The sequence below is a fragment of the Phallusia mammillata genome, chromosome 1 (assembly GCF_965637545.1).
Source record: "Phallusia mammillata chromosome 1, kaPhaMamm4.hap1.1, whole genome shotgun sequence".
Taxonomy (NCBI): Eukaryota; Metazoa; Chordata; class Ascidiacea; order Phlebobranchia; family Ascidiidae; genus Phallusia; species Phallusia mammillata.
This window is the reverse complement of record NC_137252.1, coordinates 28,466,101-28,490,006: the sequence shown is the minus strand read 5'-3', so window position 1 is coordinate 28,490,006 and position 23,906 is coordinate 28,466,101. Positions and strand designations below refer to the sequence as shown.

Here is a 23,906-nt window from a genome sequence, read left to right as displayed (position 1 = left end):
GCAGCAAGATTTAAAAAAATACATAATAAATTAATGATATAAATTTAAAATATTTAGATTGTATTGTCAAAATGGTTAAAGTAAAATGTTTGAGGCATTTTGTTTCCGATCATTGGATATAATGTTTATTAGTACAGCGTCGTCGGCAACCGTGCTTGGTTACCTTGTGGGCTAACCATTTAAAAAATACTTTAATCAATCTCAATACCCATTGTCATTCTGTACAATTTCGCAACAATGACAGCTAAACTACCAACGTTGACAAATCCCAGCGATGCCTACACCGACGAAGTTCTCAAATGCATTAAAGATACATTGAAGAAGAAGAGCAACGAAATAAGTAAGCTTTGTCCATTGTTTTTGTGAGCGTTTGTTTATAGACAGTATTTTGAATCATTTCCACGCAGGTCGCAGGTATGACGCTGCAAAAATGTCTGCCCGAAACGACCATGCCTATGTCACGTCCATAAACGATGAAGAAAAGGCATGGAGGCAAAAGTTTGAGAGGCGAAAAAAGAACTTAACTCATGGATTTTTTGCTGACAAGGCAAAACCCTATCAACCAGTGGGAAAAGTGTACCTTGAAGCTGGTGATTTGATGCTTAATTCCATTACTGAAGATTTGCGATCAAAGGTACACCTTTTTGTTCAACACATTCAAGTAATGCATTTACACCTTCATTGAGTTATATACCGTATTTATGCATTGTAAGCCACTGTCAATAACAAACCACCCTCGATTTTCAGCAGCACATATAATTTTCAGCTATTTTTCTATAACTCTTCATTCTGGTGCTGCTTAGTAAATTTTGTCAACAATTGTTATTTACGCAAATAATTGTCCCCAGCAAAGTGTATGTTGACATGTAAGGCCAACATGAAAATAAATATGTATGCTAAATAATCAAAAAGCAGGTGTGTGGAAATAATGTCGGCTTGACATAAAAATGTCAGTCGCCCTAGATTTTAAACCACACAAATGCTGGGATAAAAACTTACCATCCAGTAAATTCAGTACTCTTTTTATGTAAAAACTTTTTTGTATTGTAATATTTCTTGTTTCTGTTTCCAATATAGATTACTAAAACACCCCGCCATTACAAAGAAGCATGGAAAGGCACACAGTCAAAAAAGATATCATCCCTGCAGAAGAAAATTAATGCCTTGTCGCAGCCAATGAATCAAAACCTGGAAGGTTCAGAGTCAACAGCTGGTTACAATGCCATCAAAAAAGAGATCAGTGAAGTCAATAAAATGCGAAAAAGCATTCAGGCAGAACAAACCCTGAGAGGCTTTTTACTCAAAAAGGTAGGGTTCCGTGTTGGTTTCAGTATGCCACCTGGTATAAAGATTGTATTTGTTAGTTTTTATTACTCAATTGTGTAAATTGCCTTGCAAAATGCTGTTATGAAATGAAACCTGTTTGTTAGTATCAATGTTTCTTAATGCAAATCAAAAAAGTTACAAAAATGATGAAACACAGTTTGCCACAAATTTCACAAATGAGAATATATTTTAATTGGGCTTAAAAGTCTTTGTATCCAGTAAAACCAGCCGAATGTGTATTTTGGAGCTCCTTGTTCAACCATAGGTAGGCAATATATAAATAGAAAGGTTCAAAACAGACTTGGTATTTTAGTGCATTGATCAGCATTATTGCAAGATTTTGTTATTCACACTTTCTTAATGTAGACAGACATTTCAAGTTTAGAAAAAAAGGATGACCTAAAAATGAAGGCACCACAAAAAAATAACTGGAAAATTGTTCGAACAATTGGCAAAATAATGGGGGCTGTAAATGTGAAGCAAAGAGGTTAGTGTTTTGTTAATGCAGAATACTTTTGCCTTTCATTTCTAATTTTGGTAAAAAAATAAATACTAATTGTAGTTCAAAGCCTGATTTTGAAGCTGTTAAGTGTGTTTGTGTTAAAAAATACAATATGAAAGTACTATTAAGATTCACTCCCTTTTTTATAAAAAAATTGATCATGTCTTGTAGATACCCTCCCTGGTTCTGTAATAAAGGACGCGGCTGGAACTCGAAGTGTTGTTGCAAGGGCATTTAGAAAACCAAGGATGAAACAAAAGCCAAGAATAAATAATGACATGTCAGACATGGAGGACAAAGAAGAAGCTTTACAAAGGTTTCAACCCAAAATACTTAAATTTCAATATTAGCTATGATGAATTCATGTGTGCTTGGGAGACCGACTTGAATCGATATAAAGCTGGTCTGTATGGACGCTTCTGGGCTAATTCCAGTATCTAAGCTGACCAATGGTCGAACTGACTATCCTCTGCAACAGAGCCAACATGTGCAGCATGCAAGGCAGGCAACAGTGCTTGTGATTCGACTTTTGGCAGGTTTCCCGCTGAGCTTGTGTAAAGCTCAGTTGCTTGAGCGCGAGTCGCTGAAAGACTTGCCTTGGGTTCGAATTCCAACACAGTCTAGATTTTTCTAGTCTGTGCCTTGCCGTATGTTGAAATGCTTGGGAGACTGGTTTGATTGTGTATAATGCCTTCAATGGGCCTGACATGCTATTATTTGATTTATTAGTACGTTGCAAAATTAGAAGATGTTTTACTTACATTTGCTTGTTTCAGGTGGAGACATGAAGTGAAGCAAAGGTATTTGATTTTAAAATTGCAATCCATCAATTCATTACTTTGCGCCATTATCAACATGAAAAGCAAAATGCTGAAAATGCATGTAAGGTCAAGGTTTATAATTTATACTTTTAAATCCCAATTATTTGAATAACACTTTTCAGCACCCCCTCAATGGAAAAACTGTAAAGGATCTGCTGAGAAGTGATGTTATGCTGGATGGTTATGGTCATCCAACTCCATGGTAACAAAGTGCCTTGCAACATAATTTATCAAACTACAATCAAATTTATTTTTAGGAAAGCACAGTTGGCTGTCACTTATGATGACTCTAACCACCCAGAAACCCCTTTGCCACCTGTAAGTTGTTAATAATAAACTGGTGCATTAATAAACCAACCAAAAGCAATATCTTTTGCAATTAAGCATTATTTAGTGTTGTAGCAAATCACACCAAAATGTTTCATTGATCTAGTGCAGGGGTGGGCAACCTCTGTTACTGTAGGGCCAATTATAAATGTTAAAATTGGATCGCGGGCCGCACATGTGCATAACACAAAGTGATTTTGCTTTGTTTCTTACCAAATATGCATAACTACAAGTATAATTCGTATTTATTTCTAGCCAATTTTGCCAGATCGCAGAAAACTAGCATCAGGTGCATTAATCAGCTCAAAAATATGTAATAATTGGACTCGTTTGCCAGTACTTTTGAAATCTAAGCGTCTTTGCGGGTCGCACAACCTTTAATGAAGGACCGCAGGTTGCCCACCCCTGATCTAGTGAGTGCACAGGTTGTTGAGTCTAGTTTTGTACCAAAACAATTTACAACTTTAACAACTATGACTGCCAAATTTGTTTGTTTCATTATAACTTAATTTAAGTAAACTTACTCCAACGTAAAACCAAACCCTTTCCACAATTTAAACTTACCCTAACGCAAAACCAAACCAAAGCACTTTCACAATTTATTGCTGTTTTGTCATAAAGCTTGGCCGAAAGACAATTTCTCAAAAAAATGTCTCTTTTCTGACTTCACAATATTTTTGAATTTGTGTGACTGTAGCCCCATCCTAGAGTCCAATTTCCGATTTCACAACCATCTTGCAGTTGCAGGGAAATATAGAGTTGTGGTGAACATGTGTTGATTTATCATGCAAGTAATGCGAAATGACCATTGGTGAATAAAAATGCTTGTGTTAGTATCCTCCCTTTTATGACATATGGAAGCAAAGTCCAGGGAATAATATTTTGATGTTATTAGGATGCAATGGGTGATGGATCGAAGCCAGCTTCAGCAATTCCAAATAACATGTCTAGAAAAAGAATGTCAAGCATTGCATTTGGTTCTAACAGCCCAAGAAGGTGGAGTACAATATTTTGTGTTGTCTTTGAGTTAGGTCATTTATTAAAACTCAAACAAAGTTTGGGTTCATTTTTTTGAGCATTTAGGTTTTCAAGGAAAAATAACACTTTCAACAAAACGTTACTATAGTTGTCCCTGGTTAGTTTTTATTATTCAATGACAAAACTTAATACAAAATATATGTTTGTATGTAGACCGCGACTTGCACAATTGGCAACAAAATTTGGACAGAAGACTACCACTCCTTCAGGCTTGAAGGTGGACACATGGGAAGACCTTATGAGCCTCGGTGAAAAGGGCAGCAAAACGTCATCAGGAAAGCCAGGAACACCATCCCAGCAACCAAATAAATACTCCATGAAGCTGAGGTAGTTTAGTTTTTTGTTGTATTGTATTTGTTATGGTCATTGTTTACTTAATATTTCCACCAGACTTACTTGATTGAAAGAGGTTGCTTACTGGCATTTTGGTTTATTATGTTTTTTATCCTGAAGCGCACATGTATTGTTTTCAAGAGTTTTTGCTTGTCTTTTGCGTAACATCACTTATTTACCATGTTTTAGTTAAGAAACGGTGTTTCAAATGTATTGACATTTATACACATGAAAAATGAATTATAGGAAGAAAAAACAAAAGCAGTCAGCGGTAGTTAACCTGGTTCTGTGTGGCATGTATTTTTTCTCAACTTCAAAGTTAAGGGTGCATCATGCTGATGGAAATTATAGTGCGCCCGGCCTGGTAGAGACGACATCAAGCATTTTCTACCACCCAGTCCTATGTGACAAGGCAAAAACAGGAAAAAGGCAAACTTACCTTTTTGCCATACAGGCAAATTTGAAAAAATCGTCTGACGTTTCGACGTCTCATTCGGGGCGTCTGCACCGCAAAAAAGAGACTGGCGCAAAAAAAAGATAAATCGTTGGTAAAAACTGTAGTTTCGCAAATAAATATACAGTGGTGGGATTCAAACTTACATCTGGGGTCTTTCCGGAGTTGGTCACACTGTAATCATGTTTTAGTCGACGTCGTGACACAACAACTACTGCCCACAATGTTCTTCCCGAAACTCTTCCTCCGTGGATGATGATTGCACAAACGGAAAAAGCCATCACTGAACGAAAGAGAATGGCCCTGCTGGGAAAGTAGGTGAAAGTTCAAAATTTGTAAACATAACATAAATTGTATATAAATGGGTGCAATTGATGTGGCCTTCATATCACTGATGATGGCATGAGCATTTGCCGAAACGTTTGAACAATAAAGCATGTCGCTTTTTACGTCTATTTGGGCCGTTATTTTCACCATATAACATAAATTCTATTTAAATAAGATATCAATGATGTCGCATAAGCGAAATATATTTATTTTGACGTCATACGGATGATCGACTTGATGTTTTATTAAATTTAAATCATCTGATATGACTTGTTTTGATTCTAATTTTTTTAACACATTTTTTGCACACGATTAAGTTCCAGCAACAGGACGGCTGCAGACATGCTGAACGACATACGCAGTGATTTTTTGAAACTACAGAAAAAGTTGTCAAAAGATATGGATGAAGAGCTGAAACGACGAAAACGGTGCCATGTTTGGTGTATTTCTTAATAAGTTCATAAGCGTTATGTAAAAGGTCTCAAACCACAAGTTGCAAAAAAATATTCTGGTCGATGAACGCTTTTTTCTCTTGCTTTAGTACACCAAGTTTTAGTTTTTTAAAGTTAGTTTCTTCTCGCAAAAAGATATTGGTGAAATAGCACAAGAAACTAATAATAAAATGACAATTATGGATTCCGAAGTTTTTAGTTCAACGAAAATAGCACAAACTAACACATTGTTCGCTCAGTTTTGTGGAAGATAAAACGCATTATTATTTTTCTTAAATAGAACCATATCCTCAAAGTATTTGTTATTTTGTCTTGACTGCTCATATGCTATTGACTAGAGAACAGTTCAATCTCGTTCAAAACAAATTTAAGACGATGAATCTCGGGCCGATAACCAACGTCGCTCTTGACAAGATGCGAAGTGAGGCAAAGCACATGCTCAAAAACATGAAGGACAGTTCGGCTAAACCACTAAAATGGTAAGTTTTGTTTTGCTTTAATTGTAAACCAATCCAAGTTCTTCAATCCAAACTTTTTTAGCACCAAATGAAATGTTTTGGCTTGATTAAAGATGCTATGCTGCAATAATCTGTTATCGATTTTTTCTCTCTTTTTTCATGCGCCTTTGATTGTTGACCACCAATTCTGAACAGACTTCTTTAAAATCTGTAAACTACGGTCTTTGCTATGCCCAAGCGTTATGTAAACGCAAGCTGTTCCAACGACATGTGCAATATACTCTACACAACACAATTTGCCTTACTTGGTCATCACAATATACTGCGTATATTCAGAGTCGTAAACGGGCCTGAAACTGGAGCCCGAACCCGGCTCGAACCCGAATCGTTTCTGAGAAGCCAGTTTAGGCCCGAAAGTTTGATTGTCAGGCCTAGACATTAATGCCTCAGCAAAGACCAAGATAACAAACACAATAGAAAATTGTTCTTAAACAAGGCGTTTTAGGAGTGTTTGGCATTATGTCAGGTCCAGCAACTACTACTTAGTACTTACCTAGTTAAATTTATTCAAAAAAAATACTGACACAGAGTGTAAAGTCAGACCCGAATCGGGCCCGCAAAGCCCGGCCCGACTTTCAACTCTGCTGCGTTTGCATGAAACCTGGCCTTTGCACTAAGAGTGTATTTTTTTAAATATGTATTCCGTGAATTTCATGGTTTGAAAAGTACATCGCTAGTTAGATTTTGCGTAGATTATGTATTTTACTCACATTCTCAACTTGTCGTCCATGAAACTGATACCGCTTTGCGATTATAGGTACATGGATTTAAAACATGAAATCCGCAACGAAACAGCTCTCAGAAACGAAACCATTAATAGTATACTGAAGCGAGTTGAGAGGTTTCAGTTTGAGAATGATAGCACAATTCCATACGGGAAGGTAACTGCAGTTTATTTAGATTCGTTTTTATCAAGCAGACATGCTAGACAAGCAGTGATATAAGATATCTATATTATCTAAGTCAAGGGTGCACAACCTGCGGCCTAGGATGCTGTTTTTTCATGGATTTGTGATGACTGTGCATTCATTTAAACTTGTTGCCGTTGCTAAATTACATCGATAAAACTATCACGATGAAATTTGCGTCAAAATTATACCGCGATGTAATTGAAATTCCGGCGATGAAATTACTGCCGTGGTGCCTTTACCGCGAATGAAATTGACACGATAGAATTTAGAAATACATAATATGACTTTTATAAGTTCATCGGTTGTGAATAAAGCGAATTAAACATGCCACACAAAATATTTGTATGAATAGCGACGGCAAGGGTGATCTGCAAAAAGTTTTTGTCTATGTATTCAGTAAGACATCAAATCTAAATTTGGAAATAAATCATTTTTCTATGCAATTGCAACGTATTAACTAAAACCCATGGGTAGGCCTACACTGACGGCCGTTGGTGTAAAAAGAACATGTGATGCGGCCGTCAATAGTAAAAAAGGTTGTGCACCCCTGATCAAAGTGCAACAGTAAAATGTAGGCCTAACAGAATCCGAAATAGCCTACCAATCGAATTTTTCAGTTGATATCGGTATTAAGCAAGGTTGCAGTTTAGTTATCTTTCAATATATTTACCACCACGACTAATACAGGAAAAGTTGTGCATCCTTGCCATGTCGATGCCTGCCCATCAGCTTCTTAAGAACGGGATGCGTGATGCAATCACCTTTCTGGCAGACCAAGTATTTGGGGCTCCACCTGAAATATTCGATTCCTGGCTGGTGGCGCGAAAACTTGACGTTGTCAAAGCGGCTACACGACTTTGTCGCTAACTGTGCTCTAAACATCGGTTTTTCGTTAATAAACGTTTGAAAGTTTGTTGCCCAATAAATGGTCTCCTGCCCAACTGAGATAGATGCGTTTAATTGCCTTTATTTGGATCAAACCTTCATTTTGCAATAGACAAATAAAAAAAGGGTTGAACATTGTAATTTTATGCCCCCACTAAATAAAGTACAACTAAATAGCGCCACCACACGTCCTATACATCGTTGCTTTGACAACGGCCGGAGTTGGATTCAAGTTTTGTTGACCAAAAGTTTTTTTTTAAGAAGACACGCTTCTTTGTTATTGGTTCAGAAATTCGCCTGTAGTATAACCTACAACAGAAGAATCAATTTGAAAGGTAGCATTAGCCAAGCAAATGCTTTGAAATTACTTTTATCTGTACGGTTTCAGTGCACAAGTGCTAAAAGACATTTATTTTCATGCTTCATTGCTTTGTAATTAAAATGTTTTTATGTTTTCGTTTTTGATACTTAGGCTTTGTGTCACAGTCTGGTAAAAATACATGTTTTGTTGTTTTTTGAAATTTAATGGTACACATAACTTTGTTTGTTAGTTTGTTGCAGATGTTAGAAACCTTGTTTATGGTGTAAAAGCATCGCAACCTGTGATAATGCCGAGTCCAGCCAAGTCTGGGTTTGCTGGACCCACAGCTGGCTTTAAGGTTGCCAAGAACATCAGCAATCTTAGTGATGATATTTTCACTAAATTTGAGAGTAAAGTGACAGCACCAAGGAACCCAAAACTACTTAGGACAACTGAGATGCCGAAAACAAGGGTGTGTAAACTTTCGTTACATTACAAACAGTAAAAAAGTGCAACTGTTTGTGTGGGTGACATTTTTTTTTATCCATTCATTTGTCCTTCCAACAAAAATGATTTTATTGAATTTATTATAATATGATAAAAAATATGTGTAAATTATAGGCACAAGTTTATACATTATATTGTTTATTGAGTAAATGTTTTGGACTTTGTTAGTGGAATTTAGGAAACCTATGCCAGATGTTATAAAAACAGGTGCAGCAAAAGTTATGATAATGAAATGAATAGACACTTTTGCATGTAACAACCCAAATAACACTGTTTTGCGAAAGGTTTGAACATGCATTTATAGATTCAAAATATTTGTAAAATGTTTCAGAGGTCGCCATCCATGTACATGAAAGAAATGAGTATGGACACTGAACAAAAATTGGCAGACACACATGAGATGAGATTACCTCAAGTAGTGGAACTTATGGACATGTCAGAAACAACTCATCAAAAAGTAAGAAAACCATAACAGTACTTTCTCTGCACCTCATTTAACAAGCATTTAAATATCAGTTTGCCATAAGACTGTTTTTTTGGATGGCATGGTGGGAAACGATTAACTGAAAGCTTGTAGTGTGTGTTTCAATTATAAATTTATTCCCAAAAAGAATGATGGTGTATGTTACAATTTTAAGGTTCATATTTAAAAGACAACATTAAATCAAATGTTATTGTTTGAACTGTTAAAAACAAGCTGAAAGTGTTATTTGATACATGAATTAAGTTTTTTTTATTTCATTTTTGATTATTTAGTCCGATTTAAATGTTCCCAAATAGATCAGACAATCCAGCAAGCACAGTACTTTAAAGCCTAAATTTTTGCAATATAACACAAAAACAAATTGTGGTTATTATATACAACAGATCATTTCAAACTAGTGTAAATACTTGTTCATTTTCCAGGTGTCATATGTGGACATTGAAGAGGCTATGTTTCAGCCATTTCCATCTGAAATGTTTTTCCAAAATTTTGAACCTTTCAAAACTTATGAAGTTCCCTTGCTTCTCCGCAACAATGATAAGGTAGGATAAGATTAGTTCTGCCCAAGAAAGCTGGTACAAGTGCTTTGTGTTAGGAAAAAAACAATAATTTGTGTATTTGAAACCATCAGGTACCACGACTGGTCAAAGTTGTACAGCAGGATTCGCCATATTTTAAAATCATCAGTCCTGATGATGTCAGCCACAAGGTTAGTATTGCAATATTATGTATTTGAGTTAAACCATTTAGTTTTTAAAGTTGACATGTGCTGAATAATGTTGGCATTAGTGCTTGTGATTTAACTTCTGGGGCCTGTGTAGCCAAGTTGGGTTGGTGCTAGCATTGGATAGGCTCCTGTTGTTGGCCCAAATCCCACTGCAGGCTTTTTACCCTATGGCTTGCCATATATAAATGCTTGGAAGGCCCATTTAATTAATGATAAAGTCTTTAATAGTCCTAACACACTATGCTTCATAGACAAGTGTGTCATTGGTCATCACTCCAGTAATGAAAAAATGTTATTATTCTTGTCACAGATTTCCTTGTTGTGGGGCCTATTCACAGCACACCATGTATAGCAAAGGGTATTGTACTTAGCCTGGCTGGTGTCAACCAAACAAGCTTGTGACTGTCAATTAGATTAATTTACCTATGGTAACTCATGATCATGACTTAAGACAGGTGTTTTAAGTTTCGTTTAAAAAATTGTCTTTCCGCACAATCTTAATTTATTTAATGACTTTTTTCGAATAATTGTTGTTTTGTAGGTTGCACCTGGTATGGCATCAGTCTTTAAGATCCAATTTACACCCGAAGATAAGAAAGATTACACCCACGAACTGATATGTATGACTGAGCGTGAGAAGTTTGTGGTGCCGGTGCAGGCGATCGGAGCAAGAGCCATTCTTGATTTTCCCGATGAAGTAAACTTTGGTGTGTGTCCGGTGAAACACAACACAACCAAAGTCCTGTTTGTGAGAAACATTGGAAACAGGGAAGCAAAATGCCTGTTTAACATTAACCCGTAAGTTCTTATTTCTGTTGTTGTTTGTGCTGTTGTAAAAGGGCAATGAAATATTTTCTTTGTAAAACAGTAAAATTTTATCAATTTTTTATCACTTACATAAAAATCAAATGGTTTAAAAAATGTGCTTTTGATATTATTAAAATTGGGTTGCAAATTTTTATTTGATGTTTTTAGACCATTCTCTGTATCAGCTGATACTGGTAGTCTTGGTGTGGGTGACAGTATGCAGGTGACCTTGGAATTTAACCCAAAGAAAGTTGGAGATCACCAGCAGGATCTGATCATGAAATATGACTCCGGTAAATATTATTTTCCCTGTTCACCTTAAACGCTTATTTTAAATGCTGATTTACAATTATTAAACTATATTACCAAAGCAACCATTGTACTACAGCAGTGGTTCCCTACCGAGGAGGAATTACCTCCAAAAAAGTTTAAAATTTGTAAATAATCTTTTTATGGTTTCAGCATCTACTATGTAGTATGTTAGGGAGTAAAAAATGTTTTCAATTGTTAAGGAAGGAATTTGTCGAATAAGGTTGGGAACCACTGCATTACAGTAATTCATATTTATGCTACATTTATGTCGCAGTATAGCATATATCCTGATGCAAAATCAAATTCCTTCTAATTTGATTTTTAACATGTCCACTTTTTAGTTACTTTTTACACCTAATGTTTTTTTATATACTTTATTGATATGTCTATAACAGGAGAAGAAATCCATGTCATGCTTTATGGAGCAGCAGTGGATGCAAATGTCCGTCTGGATAAGAACACACTTCGTATCGACAACACTTATATCTTCCTTGCCAACCAACGCTCGGTGGTCATTCACAATCGTAGCGATGTGCTTGCCCATTATAAGTGGTCCCCATTCGCCACACAAGTTGAGGAAGACTCACAGAAGCAAAAGTAAGCCTTGTACTGAGTTTGTTTGACTTCATGATATAACCGGAAAAGTTGATGAAGGGCAAATAAAATTTGGACACATTGGTCAAATAGGAATTATTGCACTGTCGACTGTTGCTGCACCCTTTATTGAAAAGGGTTGCGTTGATTTGATCAGGAACGTAAGTCGTGCAGGTTTTTCGAGTCTTGGCCGAGTGCAAGCTTTAGTTTCAAGAAAAAAAAGCTTGTGTAATGCCAGGCCACATTTGTGTGGCAACTTCATCTTGGTAAATTTTACCTTTAGGTCTAATTCAGGTTTTGGATAATCGGTTTTGGCCTAATACTTTGGGTTTGGGTCCTGTTTTTGGGTCATCTAGGATTCTAGGACCCACATTGGAGAGTGGGTTTGGCATCAATTATGACTTAAAAGCTGTTACAGAAATACTTAAATCGGCCACCACACTCACCATTGGTTTTAATTGAAATATACGTCCAACGAACGTGAAACCTAAATTTAAAAGTACATTTAGGATATAATTACTGACTTTCAAATGACTAAAGTAGACAACAAAACATCACAACCTTCGCTTATGGCAAAGAAAAAACACTTTGTTTCATTATATTTGATTCTGTTTTTAGATTTTGTTCTGAAGTAAGTGAGGAGGAACAACAGGAAAGAGTAAGATTTCTCAACGAATGCACAGACGACCCGAGTCTTCGCGACAGACTATCTATTCTCACTAGAACCTTCCAGAATCGAAGGAATCTTGTCAACGATGATCCACTTCTTTTCAACGACGATGTGTTTAAACTTTTCCCACTGGTAAGTTGAAAATGTCCGAATATTTATCAGTATCAAATTGATTAGAATGGATATATTACTTAATATTGGTTATGTGTAAAAACAGCAACCAAGTCCTTAGTAAACAAATAAATAGTGAAATCTGCCCAACGGTTTGTCTACAGATTAATTTCTTGTCTCATAAACTGTTGGGATATCTTTTCTGTACCCTAATCTAGGGCTGTTATCAAATAAAGGTTTTTAATTTTTCAAATAATCAAATTTTTTTTTCCCTTTCAAATCAAATAATCAAATAATTATTTATTTGATAACCAGTGTTTCATACCGGAACGGAACGAAATCAAATAACGTTATTCGTTCTGATCAAATTATTTATTTCGTTCTGGACCGATATTTTCATTTCGTTCCGGTCTGACCGAAATAAATTTATTACGGTATTTTTCGGTATTTCGGTCTTAACAAAAGAACATTTCTTTGTGGTCTTTACAACTATTAAGCGAAAAAGAAAAAAAGTTGCAACACACAACAATTATTGTCGGTAGTTGTTACGTCACCTAACATTTGTCAATGATGGTCAAACGGATGTAAATTGTAGAGCTTCAATTTTTATTGTAGTTCAACGGCGCGAAATTTTCAGCAATTTTTTATGATAAATGTCCGGAACGAAATACCGGAATAAAAAATAACGGTATTCCGTTCCGGTATCTTGAATATTTTTTATTTCGGTATTTCGTTCCGGTATTTAAGCCAATAAATATTTATTTCGTTCCGGTATAACGTTCCGTTCCGTTCCGGTATGAAACACTGTTGATAACACAGTCCTACCCTAATCCAAATACCAGACCACGTCAGTACTTTATTTGATTTTTTACACAAAAATCAACATCAACAATGTTATATTTGTGCATTTTTTAATGCTGTCCGTGCTGTAACCTTCTATAGCAGGGGTCCGCAAATAGTGGGTCGCGACCCAAATTTGGGTCGCGAGACCTTCCAGTCTGGGTCGCGAAATATTTTAAATTTCCCATGAATATAAGCATCGCATCTACAGTATTAATGAACTTCAGCTTTATTCAACCTTTTAATTATTATTGTAATGTTACAAGTGACTACGTAACTGTTACATATACCGCGCTATCTTATTAACTGATCAAGACTATAGAAGTCGAAGACGATCTTCGGCTGGCGTCTCTTAATTTAAACCTCGAATTGATTTGTTGTGTTCTCAACACAGAGCACACCGTTCTCAAAATAGCAACTGACATTACCATAATATCAGTCTTAGTGTTTTATTTAGTTGCTTAATTGGTATTTTCCACAAACTTACATGCTAACAAAATGCTTGGGTCGCGAGAATTTAGAGGAATTTTTTAGGGTCGCGCCAAAAAGTATTTGCGGACCCCTGTTCTATAGTACGCATTGCTGCTTCTCACTTGATTGTTTTAAATTATTTATTAAACAACCTTCTCAATAACAGTTTGCTTAACCCACCTTATCTATTTCTACAGGAGGGAGACATTTGGCCCAATTCCACAGCCGAAGTGACGGTGGTTTTCAAGCCAACCGAGGCACGTTCTTACCAACAAACGATCTTCTGTGACATCACAGGCAGAGAGAGTCGACTCCCGCTGAAAGTTCGAGGTGATGGTATGGGACCGAAACTCGTCTTTTCATTTGACTCAATCGATATTGGCAACATTTTTGCCAGTTCAGCGCATACTTACGAGGTAAGCTTAGTTCTTGAATCTAAACTTTTATGAAACAATAGGTGGCCAGAGCATACGTAAAGCATTGCGTCAAAATTAGAGATATATTTGGTTCTTAACCGTTTGGAATTTTCCATCAGTGGGAAATTATGTACATGCAAGGGAAATTGTTAAAGTCAAGGTTACCTAATTTGTTGTTTTAAATTTTGCTGGAATGTTCAATGTCATAAACCTGATTATTTAATTGCAAACTTAATTTTTTTATGGAGTAAAGGCGGTTGATGGGAATTTACGGCACAAAACATTATTTTAAAAATAACAGAGGAGTGACTACAGCAATTAAAAAAAACAATTTGTACGTGATGATTGACTTAAGTAGGAAACTACAGCAGAAAGGTCCACTGTCCTATGCAAAAATGTGTTTTGGTTTTTAGTCTGAGAAACCTGTGTTTATGTCTGGAAGTAAAATATTTTCAGTCATTTTGCCCCATAAAGGATAAATGTTTTATAATTCATTGTAGCTGCTAGAAAAGGTGCAGTTTACGCAAATCAGGCAAAAGGATCTTAAAACCAGCGAAATGTATTTTATTAAATAATTTTGCAAACATCAAAACAACTGTTTAACTGAACTTTTCAGTTTGGTTACTTTTTGAAAACTGTGATTTTTGTAGGCTGTCTTGACCAACAAAGGTGATATTGACGCCATATTCAGTCTAGCGCCACCACCCGACAGCAATCGGCTTCACAAGTCGCGGTTTAACGAATTCCGGTTTGATCCGGTTGAGGGAATTGTTTTGCCCGGTGGACATCAGGCTCTTGAAATCACGTTCAGATCTGAACAGCTTGGAAGTTTTTCACAGGAATTTCGCTTCAATGTGGACGGATCCCCCTTCTTTATATCACTAGTATTAAGGTATGATCTCTAATCGGAGTTGTAAGCGGGCATGGAGTCGGGCATTGGTAAATTGGGGACCAGGGTAAACGGGTCTGTCATTGGGGCACAAGTTAATGAAATTGTGGCAGTGATGAGACCTAGGGTAAAGTTAGGCCCGAATCAAGCCCTTTTCATCCAAGACCAAGCACGAAGCACAAACCAAAAAACATGGCCCGACTGACAACGTTTTCAGACAGTATCACACTTTAAGCGACTGAAATTATCACAATCAAATCTCCTGAATAATCATTTTTTTGACTTGTTTAATCTGCGATTTTTGAATATAGCGCGGCAAGATATTTCCAAACAGATGCCTCGAAATATTGTTTTAAGTGTAAATGTGATTTTATGACAAAAGCAGAATCCTTTCTTTTAAGTTTTCCATTGAAATCTTTGAACTAATTCTTACCTTAGCTTGCAAATTGTGTCGTTAAAACCTAGTTAGTCTAAAATGTTTTAGAATCATTGTGTTATCATACGCACTCATTACGTATTATCCTACGTGATTATGTTTGCAGGGGCAACGTTATTGGTCCAACTTTTCATTTTGACGTTCCTCGTCTCCGATTTGGATCCGTCTCATACGGTTTTAACCACTCGAAAATTTGCTCTCTCGTCAATACGTCACTCGTCCCAATGACCTTTGTTCTTCGTGTTCCAGGTATCTTTATGTTTATTTTTCATCCCAATATACTGCATTTTCCTTTAATTGAACTCAGTTATCTTACATTTCCTTTAATTACAGGAATTTTTCAATTCCTGCAACTTGTTGCTATTGTAATACTAAACGCCTGGCATCTTTTTAAACTTATTTACAAATGAAAGAAACCAAAATGTCATTTGCTATACATTTTCCTTTGATTAAAATAATGATCTTGCCTTTCCTTTAATTTTATGCGTGACTGATTCCTTTAAATTTTGGCATGTTCAAGTTTACAAATGCTTTTCAGGGGACGGAGTGGGCGAACCGAGTATTTCGAGCGCCAACGACCTTGGCGACAGTCTGCTAAGCGAAATGGGAAGCTACACCACCGTGACGTCACCAAAAGAATTTGACGTCACGCCTGCGCAGGTCAGTGACGTCACACGTGTATAAAGATAAAGAAAGTTTGTTTTTGTCTAAAAACTCTTGGATAAACAACGAGTGTATGTTTTTGAGCAGCGTGAGAGGTCTTTGTGTAAATTTGGGGGTTAGCAGTTAGTTTGAGGTTTGAAATAAGCCTGTAAACCAGCGGCGGGCAACATACGGCCCGCGACGGGATTTTGAGCGGCCCGCAGACAGTTTCCGGTCTTACATGATAATGTGGCCCGCGGCCACAGTCTGCCGCAATCCCCCACTACTGGCTTACTACGTCAAATTATAGTTGCAACGGACAGCAACGCTCCCCAATATCAACACTTTCCGCCGTTGTTACCATTGCACCATACGTCCATTGTTACGACATAACTGCCAACCTTGTGTGTGGCCTGCTATCACGGTTTCCTTTGTTTCCACACGTGTAGCCTAATTAGTGTTTCAGCAGTATCTAAGTCTGTGGTGTATGCATTAAATTTGCTGTGGTGAATAATTTTATGTTATATCAGTTAGATAGTTTGAACTGTATTGTAATTGTGACGTTCTTGATTGTATTTGGTTTAGGTGGTCAAAATGCTGTTTTTTGAATCACTGGATAAAAACGCGATTAATATATCGATTCAGGAATCCGGCCCGCCAAGTACTTCATTTTCCCATATCAGGCCCGCCGACTGGAGAAGTTGCCCGCCCCTGCTGTAAACTATAAATTGATTCAAAATTATTTAAGAAAAATGTGGTTGAAACTAAATCAGCAAAGTATAGCGGTTAATCCCCAGTCTTTTTTTCAAAAAACAAACAAACTAGAATACCAAGTACATTGGCACATAACTGTTTTACTTGTCTAAATATCAGATTGCTTCGATTTGCATTCAACCAACTGTTTTTGCTTGATTTCAGGGAACAATCCGTCCTCAGAGCGAGACGAGAATCATGGTAACATTGTGTTCAAACACAATAAAACGTTACGATTGTTCTCTGGTAGTTGATGTGAAAGGAGTCGGTCAGGGAATCTTAACTCTTCCTATCACTGCTAAATGCGTGGTGCCCATGATACAGGTTTGTCAATAGGTTGTTTGGTTCTATCACTGTACTAGCTTACAAAGAAAAGGTAACGAAAATGTGATTTCAAAGTCCAGTTTCGAAAAGGGGCGCAAAACAATCAATGTTTGTTCGGAGATAAATGTTTTTTTTCCAAATTCTCTTTTAGATTTATCTAGTATGGGTTTAAAGAATCTAAAAACAGCTTTAAATATTGTTTTTCCGAATTTTAAAAATCAAAGGCGTTTCTAGAAACGAAAGAATTGTTTTTTATGTCTGCATCTTTTTTTATACACGAAATTTAAGCAACGTGTTTATGTTTAGGTCGCTACGCCTGTTCTCGATTTCGGCCGCTGTTTTCTCAACCATCCATATCAACTGAACGCAAAACTGACAAATGATACAGATCTTGCCGCTAAATATGACTTGCTACCACAGGTATGTTTTTGAGATCACTGTAATGTGAGTTCTAATGTCTATTGGCAGGGGCCCAAGCTTTTTGCTGTCATTTGTTCTTAAGTGTATTTTAAATTTTATTGACAAAATATGTACTCAAATATAAACTATTTCTGTGGTCACATAGAGATGCCAGTGAAAGTTTATGCTTTACATAATGTCTAAACACATCAATGATCGAAGTATTTTACTGAATTTAAAATTACTCAAAAAATAATTTGCGTTACTTAAAAGATGGTACAATGAAAACACTTGCTACAATCGACCTTAGTGACCTACTAGCCTCACAAATGCTATTGCTGCCAGGCGTAATATCAAGTTTATAGAGCTCTTCTGGCAAATGTATTTTTATTCCGAAGTTTCGACGTCCTGTACAGGTCGCCTTCATCAGGGTAAATAACACTGCATGGGACGTCGAAACGTCGGAATAAAAATACATAATAAAAAATACATATAAATTTAGCCTCACTAATGTTTTTACGAACTAAAGTCTCGATTTTCAAGAAGAATATGGGAATAGTTTAGCAAGTTAATACTTTATACAATATCCTAACTCTTGGAAAAGTTTTAATCATTTCTCTCTTCATATTCCTGCAGATTCGAGAGGAGCTCACCACTCTCATATACGGAAGTCCCAAACCTCGTGGTTTGATCGAACCTCATGGATCAGTGGAGGTTCCCATCATTGTACAAGCGCAAGAGTTAGATGAGCAGGAGATTATAGCTCATTTCTCAATCTTCGGAAGTCCAGAACCTCCTTTGGTAAGATTTACTTTCACAAATTGCCCCGAAAAAGCCAACATTTTAAGTTTTGTTTTAATATTGATTATATTATATATACTGGTCAACGTAGCTCTTTTTTGGCGATATATATTTATTTCATCAAAAGTGACAAATAAAAATGCAAACATAATTAGAAATATGGGCCTACGTTTTGCTTAATTATGACAAGTTTCACAAGATGCTGGCTTAAATGTAATTTGGCAACAAATATTTAAAATTCCAATTTTGCCGATATTGGCTGATCTTTTAACGTCAATAGTTTGGTTTTATGTTATGTTTATATATATTTCAGCACGTATTGTTTCGATTTTTTATTTTTCCCGTAGTTTAGCATATAAAGTATTAGGTTAATGGTTTTTGTTTTTCAGCATTAGTACTTGTTTCGTATGTTAGCAGGGCCTGAATTTTAATGCTCGGATCAGTTTGTGCAACTGTTCGGCCGAGCACGGAGCAACTAAAATTGCGATGCTCGGTACCGAGTGCTCGGGTTCTGACTCGGCTCGACCAGTCCTAACTTTTTACCATGTATACTTACCTAAGGATATTATTTGTGTTTTTCAGCCTTTACAGTTAGCTTGCGCTGGGGAAGGTCCGGTTGTTCACGTGACCCCTGAAACTCTCAACTGGGGTCAAACTGAGGTTTTAAATCCAAACTCGAAGATTGTTGAACTTTCCAATGAGTCAGCGATTCCAGCAGATTTTATCGCTCAAATGGTAAGTTGCACTGTTGCATTGTGTTCACTTGAGGTAATTTTGTTTGTTTGGTGCCTCTGTATAGAATTTAGTTGACTCACCTAAAATTACCTATTAATAAATTTACCTAAAATGGTGAGCTACTGACACAAGAACTCACAACAGAAAAGTTTGCAAAATACCGATGGATGGCTTAAAGAGCGCAGTTATTCAAATTGAATGTGAAACAGGATTAGGGTTAGAAACTACGTTTTTAGGTTGATTTTATTGTCATTAAACTTATTATTATTATGAAATCTTACCTCAACACTAATAGCCCTAACCGTCAACATTTTTACGCTAATTCTACCTAACGGTATTTAGTAAAGTTGTCTGGTCTGGGTTTTTCAATATTTTGAGAAAGTCGGTTCTGATTTGGTTTAATGCTACTAACAGGCCATTTTTTTACATAAAATGTTCAGATAAAGTGTGATTTAAAAGTTGTCAGAGGCCCACCCTAAACAATTGTTTTCGTACGTATACTATGTTACGTATAAAAGATTACTGTATTTGTATTGCTGCAGATGCGACCTGATGCAGTGTGGTTGGTGGAACCCAACCGTGGAACGATTCCACCCGAGTCTGTCGTCCAATTGACTGTAACTGCTGTGCTGGATGATTGTATCAGGTTAGACTGCTATTTTACGTTTAAGCAAGCATATCGTCTAACGTTTGACAACAAATTAAACTGTTCGTAAGTATTATTATTCCCATTTCAAAAATGTTACCTTTGCAAGTATAATCATTTACGCCAAAGAGGTAATAGTGTGATTGTCAAAAATTTGGTTGGCTAAATAGAACGCCCAAGGTTATAGCCAGAGCTCTACTACAGAAGTCTACCAACTAAAAAGCGTAACATTAACACAAAACCACTCCCTAAAATTAGCATTTGGCGTTCATAAGTTTTAACAAATTTTGTATTCTCTATAGGTTCCAGGACAAACTGACAGTCAGTGTGGTTAAAGGGCCCATTATCAGTATTCCAGTGCACGCTTACGGATTCGGAACGACCATAGTTTCGGAACCGTCTCTGACACCGTCCGTTAATCTGGGCCCACACTTTGCCAAGGCTAAACTCGTTCGTCGCTTTAAACTCATCAACCGCGGTCGACGTCATCAGGCGCTCACGTGGTCCACAGACGGATTTGTGAAACCTAAGAGTCGCCGCGAAACTGTTGCACCCAATCCCAAGGACATGAAGTACAGGGTAGGTTTTTGTTCTTGGGGATCTTGCACGTTTTTGTATAGTTAAGTTGAAGGGGTTTAGGTGCTTACGAATTTAGAAAAAAAGTAGACAAAAAATCGGCAAAGATGAATATAAATTCGTTATTGGGATAAGTCCTGAAGCGTTCATACAGCCGAGCGATCATTGTACACTCATAAAGCAAATTATTTTAGGTAAAAGATAGTTTAAATCAAATAGTTCTACTTCTACAAAACTTTTGCCATTTTCAGATTAATAATGTTACGGTATTTGTGTCTAAAAAAGTTAGTAACAAAATGACCGACCATTTGTTGAAAAACATGACTGCAACATTTCGCGATTGAGGAACCTCGTCTTAAATTGTGATTCAACTCATATGTTTTTGCAGTAAATGAAAAAAAAAAAAAAAAATACATGCTCTATTCCAGGGGTACACGCAACCCCAAGGGGTACAAGAACTGTTCCTAGGGGGTGCGGGGATGCAGCGGGGAAATTAAATTACAATGGTCTTGTTATTTAAGCAATTACAGTAGGGGGTGCGAAAATTGGTCGGTGATTCAAAAGGGGGTGCAGCAAGGAAACTGGTTAAGAACCACTGCTCTATACCATCACAACATGTTTGTTTTTTTGTTCCAAAAGTCTCAGAAATACCAGTTCAACAATAAACGTTTTTAGTCCTGAATCCTGAAAAGCGTTTTACTCTTAAAGCAGTTCAATATCTATTTAACCCATTTTCAGAACTTGTCGATTGCCCCAAGTCCACCCGAGCCAGTGTTTCAACTTCATCCCAACAGGTTTGCGCTCGAACCTGGTCAAAGCATGAACGTTACTCTCGAAGGCTACTGTGAATCGTAAGTAATGTTCACACTTTTTAACCGTGAAAAACGTTTTGTTTGCGCTAAAATTATGTAATGTATTCTTTACATTGGTAGCTGTTCGTAAGCATGTTGATATTTAAGAAGTATAAGCATAGACAGGTTTTTTTTAAGGTTTGGTTTGGGTGACCGCTAAGTATTTTTAAGAGACCGCAAGTGTTTCATTTAAATACCAAAAAATAGCCATATTTGCTTAAACGAATTCTTTATTAGGCTACTGGCAAATTTTGGGAAACCGCTGGAGAAATTTGGGGGACCGTTTCGGACACCTTTTTTTAACACCTTAAAAAAATACTGAGCATAGACATTTTTTCTTTAAATTTCGGTTAAAACCTCATCGCTCTCAGTCGCACAATCGTTAAATAGAAACCTATCTTAGTAATGAAAAGTGCATTATTGTGTCTAAAGTCAAATGTCTTGCTTAATTGGTAAATCAGTCATACTTATTTCGTCCGAAACATGCGCCATTAGGAGAAAAAACAAGTTTTGAAAGGCAAATTGAAACTGGGTGTTTCGAACCAAAATAAAAATTAAACATCAACAAAAAACGGCTATTTTATTATAACTCTGACCCCGATATTACATTTTACCTTTAGACCGCGCCAAGTTTGCGAAACCCTCCTTTGCCACGCGATCATCGGCAAAGCGAACGGGAAAGAGCGGATTATGCGTGCTCACATCCGGGCCGACTTTATATCCCCAGTCCTCGAGCTCTCCAAGGGTCAAATCCACTTCAGGGTGGACAAACGACCCGATGACGTCACAGCTCTGACCCCGCAGACTCGAACCTTTGTGGCAAAAAACGTGTCGTCACTTCCACTCACGTGTGTCTTGAGAGTCCAACATCCATTTCAGGTTAGTGGTAAAGGTTGAGTGAGGGGGTATTTTTTTGTGTTTTTTTTACTTTTTCTTTGTGAGTGCCAGGGTATTTAAATAATGTGGTAATCAAAAAAATGTTTTTAAAAATAAAGAATTCCGTAAGTGGTTTGCAAATTGTTCCAACAAGAAAAAAGCATAATAGTTACCGACCACAGTTCACAAAATAAATGATGTTAAAATTCAAAGAAGCATGTTTGACTGTATTTAATATATTTTAGGTTACTTGAGAAACTGTCATTGTCAGTTGCATCAAAGAACGTTGTTTTTCAGGTCAACTAAAAACAATTGAAACAGGGCGACATTTTTCATTTATTTTTAGCTGCTTGATTTCTACGGAAGTCCGCAATCGCGCCTGGAAATCAATCTCTCAATGGGACAAGAGTTGGAACTGACAGTTCGATTTGATCCCGCTTTTAAAGATGACTTGGTTTCCCGAGTGGCGGAGGGTGAAGTGAATATTACATACAGGGAACATCCACATTCTGATTCTGTACAACTTAAAGGGGAGGTACGAAAAATATATTTACTGTAACTTGATGTTTTGAACCTAAACATTGTCTGCTGTTTATCATTTTTTTCCTAAATTTTAACTTCAATCGTTAATGTTCGTTGTTTTCTACATGTTTTTGCGTAAAAAAACAAACACTTTTTTGTTAAAGCTTAGTGCTTGATAGTATTTGACCAGAACTATTTAGTATTTTACCCATTCAGTGCGTTAAGTTTTTCAATGTATATTCATATGTTAAAACCCCAAAGACATTACTAAAAATTTTTTTTTGTAATTTCTGAAGGTAAATTTTCCAAACCTACACTTCGATGCGACTGAAGTTGATTTCGGTTGCATTTTGAACGACACTGAAGTGGCACGATACATTGACATCACCAACTCAAGTCCACTCCCTGTGTCGTACAGATGGTCGTTCCTCGTCACTGAAGGCGAACAAAATATAAGGTATCGCATTGTTTGTGTGTGGTTCGACTAAAATCACGGCTACTGAGCTAAAAAATGCAAGCAAAAATTAGGTGAATACAGCGTCTTGTCAAGGTCTATATGTTTCTTGCTTTTTATGTTTTTTTACACTTTACCAATTTTGGGACGTTTTTAGTTTTCTTTTTGCTTTTTGCCAGAATATATCATTTTAGGCCCCCAAACCTTTGTAAATTGATTTACCGGATTTAACACAGAAAAGCACATTTCACTGCGAAAATACGTTTGCCTGGAATTCAGAAAACACGTTTTTTTTTTACTAATAAAGACAAGCATTATCACAGCTCATTCGTATTTTTATTTGTAACCTAAAGGTACATCGGCGAAATCGAAGAGGCTCCAATAAAAATGGACGCCGTACGGGAACTGGACGCTGCCCCTCAGGCTGCAACCCCCGAACCGATCGCTGACGTCACAGCCGACATGGGTGACGTCACCACTACCGGAAAAGACACCGAGGACCAAGCGCCTGTCACTGACAACGAAGAGACAAGCGCCGCCGCAACAGGAGCAGCGGAGGCGAGTAGGAGCGCGGAGGAGCAGGAGAAAGGGGAGAGTGAGAAGGAGGAAGAGAGTGGGGATCCTGACACAAGCATGCAGGTGGTCTTGTGTTCTTGGGTTTATCAATTTAAATTTTTCTGGAAACGTTAATCAAGAAATATACTTGTCCATAAAAGATCAATTTAACGTTAAATAATAAAGCATGTGCGATTTCACTACTCCATCAGTGGTCAGGATATTCAAAACCTTTTACTATTTCTTAACATATTCAAATTTGTGTTCTTGGGTTTTATGTATTCTGAAGTGAAGGTTGATTTCACCTCTTAGG

The 23,906-nt window shown here is 36.9% G+C and overlaps 2 protein-coding genes across 4 annotated transcripts in view; both read left to right on the top strand.

Annotated features, from left to right (window-relative positions):
- Positions 1–106: 106 nt before the first annotated feature.
- On the top strand, positions 107–8,169 carry LOC145208880 (uncharacterized). Of its 3 annotated transcripts, XM_080079125.1 has the most exons (15): positions 107–340; positions 408–634; positions 1,078–1,308; positions 1,693–1,813; positions 2,000–2,144; positions 2,605–2,710; positions 2,772–2,851; positions 2,907–2,967; positions 3,872–3,972; positions 4,168–4,341; positions 4,993–5,115; positions 5,446–5,556; positions 5,919–6,059; positions 6,856–6,979; positions 7,697–8,169. In XM_080079125.1, the coding sequence occupies exons 1-15, from the start codon at positions 238–240 to the stop codon at positions 7,874–7,876; spliced, it is 2,028 nt and encodes a 675-aa protein (XP_079935251.1). In that variant the 5' UTR covers positions 107–237; the 3' UTR covers positions 7,877–8,169. The 3 variants fall into 3 exon arrangements, with proteins under 3 accessions (XP_079935251.1, XP_079935252.1, XP_079935254.1); XM_080079126.1 differs by lacking the exon at positions 6,856–6,979; XM_080079128.1 differs by lacking the exons at positions 6,856–6,979; positions 7,697–8,169 and adding an exon at positions 6,234–6,698 and having other exon boundaries at positions 108–340.
- Positions 8,170–8,455: 286 nt separating this feature from the next.
- Positions 8,456–23,906, top strand: part of LOC145224067 (hydrocephalus-inducing protein homolog) — a 60,539-nt gene continuing 45,088 nt past the window's right edge. Inside the window, exons 1-23 of the mRNA XM_080090501.1 lie at positions 8,456–8,667; positions 9,034–9,159; positions 9,609–9,728; positions 9,818–9,895; positions 10,455–10,711; positions 10,889–11,013; positions 11,428–11,629; positions 12,245–12,428; positions 13,916–14,134; positions 14,785–15,026; positions 15,566–15,708; positions 15,998–16,119; positions 17,020–17,178; positions 17,485–17,598; positions 18,214–18,378; positions 18,961–19,113; positions 19,656–19,759; positions 20,062–20,338; positions 21,074–21,186; positions 21,807–22,065; positions 22,409–22,597; positions 22,881–23,041; positions 23,392–23,677. Coding sequence (XP_079946627.1) covers positions 8,503–8,667; positions 9,034–9,159; positions 9,609–9,728; positions 9,818–9,895; positions 10,455–10,711; positions 10,889–11,013; positions 11,428–11,629; positions 12,245–12,428; positions 13,916–14,134; positions 14,785–15,026; positions 15,566–15,708; positions 15,998–16,119; positions 17,020–17,178; positions 17,485–17,598; positions 18,214–18,378; positions 18,961–19,113; positions 19,656–19,759; positions 20,062–20,338; positions 21,074–21,186; positions 21,807–22,065; positions 22,409–22,597; positions 22,881–23,041; positions 23,392–23,677 — 3,963 coding nt within the window. The 5' untranslated portion in view covers positions 8,456–8,502. The remainder of the gene's footprint in view (positions 8,668–9,033; positions 9,160–9,608; positions 9,729–9,817; positions 9,896–10,454; positions 10,712–10,888; positions 11,014–11,427; positions 11,630–12,244; positions 12,429–13,915; positions 14,135–14,784; positions 15,027–15,565; positions 15,709–15,997; positions 16,120–17,019; positions 17,179–17,484; positions 17,599–18,213; positions 18,379–18,960; positions 19,114–19,655; positions 19,760–20,061; positions 20,339–21,073; positions 21,187–21,806; positions 22,066–22,408; positions 22,598–22,880; positions 23,042–23,391; positions 23,678–23,906) is intronic.